General features: G+C 39.5%; 1 protein-coding gene across 1 annotated transcript in view; it reads left to right on the top strand.

The window, feature by feature from the left end:
* The window catches only part of LOC113806667 (ADAM metallopeptidase with thrombospondin type 1 motif A), a 169,906-nt gene extending 166,990 nt beyond the window's left edge, over positions 1-2,916 (top strand). The window contains exons 27-29 of the mRNA XM_070142440.1: positions 673-809; positions 1,687-1,886; positions 2,206-2,916. Coding sequence (XP_069998541.1) covers positions 673-809; positions 1,687-1,886; positions 2,206-2,301 — 433 coding nt within the window. The 3' untranslated portion in view covers positions 2,302-2,916. The remainder of the gene's footprint in view (positions 1-672; positions 810-1,686; positions 1,887-2,205) is intronic.
* The last annotated feature ends 4,584 nt before the right edge of the window (positions 2,917-7,500 follow it).

The following is a 7,500-nucleotide window of genomic DNA, read 5'->3' as shown; positions in this document are numbered from 1 at the left end:
CTCTCTCTCTCTCTCTCTCTCTCTCTCTCTCTCTCTCTCTCTCTCTCTCTCTCTCTCTCTCTCTCTCTCTCTCTCTCTCTCTCTCTCTCTCTCTCTCTCTCTCTCTCTCTCTCTCTCTCTCTCTCTCTCTCTCTCTCTCTCTCTCTCTCTCTCTCTCTCTCTCTTTCTCTCTCTCTCTCTTTCTCTTTCTCTCTCTGTCATTGATCTATGTGATATTTCCAGTTATTTTTATCAGTCACAAAAATCCAAATTATTCCATCTCTTATAGAAGATCTCAACCACAAAAATAAAGAATGTAGAATAAAGGTGATTAAACAGATAAATAGATACACAATGCTAATGATAATAATGATGATAATAATAATAATAATAATAATAATAATAATAATAATAATAATAATAATAACAATAATAATAATGATAATAATAATAATGATAATAATAATAATAATAATGATATCAATAATAATGGTAATGATATTAATAAAAGTGTGATAATAAGGATAATAAGGATAATAAAAATAATAACGATAATGATAGCGATAATAAGAAATACTAATAACAATAAACAAATGAAATATAAAGTAAGTAAACCAACTCCAATCCACCAACCCGATCTAACGAAAACCACCCATCCCCTCTCTCCCCCCCCCCCCCCGGCGCCCCCCGCAGCCTGTTCAACCCCGAGACCTGTCCCCACGAGGGCAAGCGGCGCTCCGACTGCGACTGCGAGGTGGACGAGAGCGACCGGTCCGGCTACACCGCCTTCAGTAGGATTCGGCTCAACACCACGTCGCTCTCCGTGGATGGTGGGTGGAGGATGGCCTTGGAAGGGGGGGTTTGAAGGGGAAGGGGGTTGTTTGTTTTGTGTGTTTGGGTTTGTGTGTGTGTGTGGGTTTGGGTTGTGGGTTTGGGTTTGGGTTGTGTGTGTGGGTTTGGGTTGTGTGTGTGTGTGTGTGTGTGTGTACGTGTGTGTGTGTCTGTCTGTGTGTGTGTGTGTATGTGTGTCTGTATGTATGGATGTTTAGGAATTTTAGATATATTTGAATTATTATATGTCCTTTCCTGAATCTAGTTCCGTTTGTGATCATTTGTTATCACGTCAAGATAAGATGAGTCTGTAAAGGCTTTAGTCTCCGTTAACATCAAACACGTCACACTCTCTCTGCATTCTCCATTACACAAATCTCACCTTTATGTTTCAGTTGCAATATTTGTATTCTTAATTATTTCATACATTTCCTCATTGGTCATTCTTCTTCCTTCATTCTCTTTATTTCATCCGTGTCTTCATCCACCGCCCTCCCTCTCTTCCCTCATTCGCCCCATCCGTCGCATTCCCCACTCTTTTCAGTCTCCTTCGTCCCCTATATTCCCTCACTTTACTTACTTTACTTATATTATCCATCTCTTTATTCACTGTCTTTCCTATTCTTTCTTATCCACTTCATTCCCATCCTGGTCCCTCTCTCTTCCTAGCCTTCACCCTTGGCATCGTCCATTTCTTTATTCCCCTTCCTTCTACCTCCCTGTCCCTGTCCCGCCCCCTCCACCCGCCAACACTCACCCTCCTTCTCCTCTCTCCAACGTCAACACTCACCCTCCTCCTCCACCCTCCACCCGCTAACACTTATCTCCTCCTTCGTCCTTCATGCGCTAAGACTCACCCTCGACCTCCTCCTTCAGCGTACGACTTCACTTTCGCGCGAGCCGTGGAGGGGCGCCGCCTCGTGCCCTACGGAGAGGCGGGCGACTGCTACAGCAAGGCCAAGTGCCCCCAGGGAGGCTTCTCCATCAACCTGGCGGGGACGGAGCTGGCGGTCTCCTCCAGGACCACGTGGCTCAGCAAGGGCAGCCACGCGGCGCACTGGATCAACAGATTAGATGTGAGTTGGGGATGGGTGGGTTGGGGGGTAGATGGGTTATGGGGGAGTGGGTACGGGTGGGTTTGGGTGTTTTAGGGAGAGTAGGATCAGGTGGGTTGAGTGTAGATTTGGGTGAAATGGGCCGTGTTCTGGAAAGGTCGTGTTCTGAGTCCTACGTCAGTCAATCCACTGCACAGTAAACTGAAACGCTGCCACAATAGAAACGAAATATAACGTGTCATTACTAGCCAATAAGCCTTATTCTAATCCTGTATACGCGTTACTTGCGTCTATGCTTGTATCCCCACTATATAATCCTAATATCTCTTTCGTCTTACAGGATAACCAGAGAATCCTAGGGCGGTGTGGAGGATACTGTGGCACGTGCACTCCCGACCCTTCCATCGGCATCAAGCTGGGTCTGAGGGACGGTTGACCCCCCGACCGCGTAGAGGCTTTGAGAAGGATCAAATACTACTCTTAAGGTGTTCTATGGGTTCGTGCTCGTGAGTGTCGTGTCCTCTGCTAAGAAGAAAAGGGGAGGAAAATGAATGAAAAAAAGATAAAAACGACGATTCAAGTTGCTCATTACGAGAGAAAGAGAGACTTCTTCGGGCGATGAAACGTCCAGAAGGTTCTTGATGTTGTGGTCTGAAGGAAAGACGTTTCGAGAGCGCCGGAAAACGCAGGATCTATTACCTTCAAGGCATCTTCCCCTGACTGAATGCTGCCAACAGAAAGCAATATAAACAGTGAGGTGTACTTGTAAACAAAGACAATGAAGTTTAGATGTAAGGCAACTTTTAGTGTAGCAGAAGTAAGACAATAACAACCAAATATTTAAACACTGCCATTATGTTACATGTATGTATTAAAAAAAAGTAATAATGAAGATAATAATGATAATGAAAGATCTATGGAGAAATCGCATTGATCTTAAAGCTCTCTTGTGTAATAAAAGTGATTCTGGAACACAGTCGCAGGAATGCATTCAAGGCAAAGAAAGATTCCGAAATCCACAAGCAAAACAAAAAAAAAACAAAAGAAGAAAGCAGGGTGGGGGAAATGATTACCTTCTGGCACACACCAGCCTTCCTCTGATCTCAAGATAAAAAAGAAAGGGAGAGTGTAACTAACCTTCGCTTTACGGTAGTATGGTTATGTAAAAATTCGGAAGACTGACAAAGGGAAATTTTACGTAAATATAAAAAAAGCATGTCCAGATTACAGATAGTTTATGCTAGACAGTCGAGATGGTTTAGGTACATTATCACAAAGACTCATTGTTTTGCTTTGTTTTTAGCCATGTGAGTAGAATGAACTAAGGCGTATCACACACTGCCAAATAGGATTTGAACATCAGTACAAAAATACAAAGATTGTTTTTAGGAAAAGAATGATTTTTAAGATGACTTACAGACCAAATTAAGGAATGCATTTTAATGGAAACATCTGTTGTAGCTTACGAGTGTCAATTTGGTTCTTTTGACAATATTGGCGTATTCCGAGTAAATGGCGTAGTAAAAATAGACATTACTAAATATGAGTCAAAAAGGTCAATGTAGCTAAAACGTCTTAGCTGGGTAGTTACTGTTATCTTTCATTTTGATGTATATTTCTTAGAATTTGCCTAATAGATGCTATTGATGAAGAGATCATAATTAGAGTAAGGTGACTATAAGTTTTAAGGTTGCATTTTTCTTTTTTTAGAGAGATTTAATTTTAAGATTTTGCACTAATTACTGCATAGAAATGTGAACATGCTTTGAGTGTACTTTGAGTCTGGCATCTCAGGAACGGCTCATACGTTTGGGAATAGATGCTGTTGCAGAGAGAGAGAAAGAGAAAAAGTAAAAGAGAGAGATATTAGCTTCATGGTCTGCTTGCTGTGTAATTTGACTTGTCTCACTTGAAGGATTCTGTGAGCTGTCTGCAACAAGGATTCCTAAAACAACCATAACGATAGCCCTGGTTGGCTGTGTGTCCTCCTCAGATCGGTGTCTACCTTGAGTGTCCGTTTCAGGCAACGCCACTCCTCCTCTGCCAATAGTAGTGCATGATGTGGCTGGTTCACGAAGCACCACTGATTGACTGCCACTGACTGCTTTCTCTGCCTGGTTGGCCGACGACCGGACGGGCCCTGTTCTCTGCCGTGTCCCCTTGCTCCTGGTGTGTTTCTCTGAGATCTGTTCCTCCTTGTATATGAATATATATATTTGATGTGGTGTTTGCAAATGCCTTTGGTGTCATGAGGACTGAGTGTGGTTCTTTTGGAAAAAAGGTAGCCTTATTTATTCATTTTTGATGGTATTTATGTAATATACACATCGTTTACTTCTTTGTATTACTACTAAATAGACCTAGATAAGTAATGTGAAACAACACTGCCATCATTACAATCTTTGATCATAATGACCTAGCTCCTGCGATACTTACACTGCCAGCTTTCCCTTCAAAGTGTCTCTCCTTTGTTTCCCCCAATCACTGTCATTCTCTCAATTGGCCGTGGTCACGTGACCCCATTTTCATACGAAGGTCTTTTTTGGTCCAATGCGCCGCTCCTTTGCCACTGCGTCCAGACAGCTACGTAGCTCCTGATGGAAGTATGACCCACTTCGCAGTCTCTTCTGAGGAGACTTTTACAGCATAAGAAGTGGACCTACTCATTACGTTTCTCCCGAATGCTATTGTTGATGCTCCTCATTCCCACCGTATCTATGCATTTTTGAATAGGAAGGAAGAATAACTATTGTCTTATCATCTCTCTGTGTATCTTACGTGATGCTAAGGTTTTGTTTGGGTATGTGCCTCTCTTGGCTCGATCATTATTTTATTTTTTCCTCCACGTTGATGGTGCCATATGAGATTTCTTTCTTAAATGTTTTATTTCTTAGGTTAGCTTTATATGTCTTGTTTCTGTATCTTTTTTGTTTATATATATATATAAGCTTTCATGACCACACCATGGACTATCTGAACTTTTACTGATATGGGAATTAACTTTTCATCGGGACTGTGCATTGCAAGAATTTTTTTAAGAGTAACTTTTTTAGGCAGCAAATTAATACAAAATGTGAATCAGCATTTTAGAAATTATGACACGAATATTTTGCAAAGCTCTTCCCTAATTGCAATGACTGTTCCTTAAGGTTGTACACTTGAGTGGTCATCAAAGGTAGATCTGAAATCTATGATATATATATGCATACGTATATATATCATAAACTGTCATTCAGGTCAATTTTAGTTGTACGTGTTTAATATCTAATGGTTGTTCTATGATCACTTTTTTAATATGATTATATTTTTACTGATAGTTCATTTGCGATCCGAAACACAAATAATATGTTATGTTTTTTTTCAGTTAATGGATATTTATAACAGGGCATAGAAGAGCAGGCTTTGATTTTAAGAAGATATGTATACTGTGACTGTTATATTCACGCATATGCACCTTGCACTCATGCATTCGACACTCGCGTGCGCAACATGCTGCACACACACGAAGTGTTATTGACAAGTAAAATGTATTGAATTATTAACTAACCATGTGCTAAAAAGGGAAATTTTAATAATCGTAGAGAATATGATTGGTGAATTAGATTTAGAAAATAGCGCAGGTTATCGTACTTGACATAAATATCCATAAAAGATAAAGCAAACGAGATTGGCCTTGCACGACCATTCCAACTTCAATGACATTTTACTCTATGGTAGCTTTGTGGTTTTCTTTCTTTTTAGTTGTTACTTTGCTGTATATATTGTATATATGTGTACATATGTTATACTGTTAGTTACATGTAATTTCCAGTGTTAATCTAGTCAGTATCTTTTTTTTTCATTCTTTTTTTGTATTTTTGGTTTCAACATTTTTTTTTCTTTTTTTAATGGTGATGGTATACTCTTTCTCTCTCTCTGTTTTTGTGCATTTCTTTTACTTTTTGATAGCCTGCTTTGAAGAGAAAATATGTGAGGATATTGTAAGGAATAACACAAAATCCCATATTTTGTGAATGGTTGAAAATATCGTTGAAAATCTTTTTCCTGCACACAGCTAAATGAGTAATGTAGAAAGATGATTGTATAACTACATATGATAAAAAATAGCACAAAAATAGAAAAAAAAGCAATTTATATTTCCTAAAATGAGAATCATAAGGTTTCCAAAATGCTCATATTTTGTAATTTTGTATGATGGGAAAAGATATATATATTTGTAATAACCATGTGCCGAAAAAAGGATTATTATGCGCTGATATTAATGGAAATATGTGGTGTACATCTTTCCAATATGCAATACAATATATGACCTATACTTCTTGTTTGAAGAATTACTTTATTTATTATTTTTTTGTTTTCCACCAAATCCGCATTTCTCTCGTGTCTGCAAATGATGCATGAATCTCCTTTCGAAATACTCAAACAGTTGTCCCAAACAAGAAGTATAACGTCGCAAAAATGCTAGGATAAAATTTGCGGTTATGTTGAGTCCATGTCGCTTCTACTTTTATTGTTACTAACGGGATATGATGGCCGATGATGTTCTCCGCCTTGTCTCCTTTTTATTTTTTTCTAATGATTTGTAACTTATTCAATAAAGTGATTTTCTAAGACTGGTGCCACCCTTTGCCTTTTCAATGCCAACATCCGGAACTCTTGGGGTCGGGGTCTCGGCTCAGCAGTCGAGGGGCCTCCAGGCGACTTCGGAAGACCCGCGTTCGAGCCCTCTTGGATCCCGAAGGGGATCCGATCGGGTAAAAGGAAAACAAAGAAGGAAAAAAAGAGGAAAAGAAAGAAAAGAAAAAAAAAGAAAGAAGGAAAAAAGAGGAAAAGAAAGAAAAGAAATAAAGATTAGAAACGAAATACTGTGAAGAGGGAGGAAAACAGATACGAAGCTGGGCATACATTGGTCTTGCTACGGAAGGCCAATGGATTAAATTCCACGGAAAAAAAGCAGAACATGTGGAAGATTCTAGACCTTCGACACAGCTCTTTATGTTACGAAAGTTCATTTGTGTGTTCACATTTTCACTTTGTTGTCTAGTAGATAAAAAAAATATATATATTTTTCACTGATGAGGAAGTAGTCGGATTTTAGTTACTGGATGTTGTCACTTTCTTTAAGCAGACGAAATCCTCCAAAATATAACACTGATGTAATATGATATATAGTTTATGAAAAATCACCAAGAAAAAAATAGCTACAATTCAAGGGGATTCTTAAAAAGACATGTAATTCTGTAAAAAATGAAGATACGGACATTTTTTTTCAAATTGCCAAAAAGTAAACCTCCATCTCTATCTTCCCCCGCTCACTCTTTCCCTCTCTCTCTCTCTTTCTCAATATCTCTGATTTTATCTATTTCCTCCTCTCCTTTCCTTCCTCTCCCTCTGTCTCCCTCCCTCCCTCCCCCCTCTCTCTCTCCCTCCCTCTCTCTCTTTCTCCCTTCTTCTTCCTCTCCCTTTCTCACTCACTCGCACTCTTTCCTCCCCTTCTCTCTCTCTATCTCCCCCTATGTCTCTGACTCTCTTTCACTCTTCTTTCTTCCTCTCTCTCTCTCTCTCTCTGTCTCCTCCTTCCCTTCACTTTTCTCTCTCTCTCTCTCTATCTATCTATCTATCTCTCTATCTCTCT

This window comes from Penaeus vannamei, chromosome 29 (genome assembly GCF_042767895.1).
Source record: "Penaeus vannamei isolate JL-2024 chromosome 29, ASM4276789v1, whole genome shotgun sequence".
NCBI classification, from domain to species: Eukaryota; Metazoa; Arthropoda; class Malacostraca; order Decapoda; family Penaeidae; genus Penaeus; species Penaeus vannamei.
Note: the sequence above shows the minus strand (reverse complement) of the source record. Positions and strands in the feature narration are given on the sequence as shown.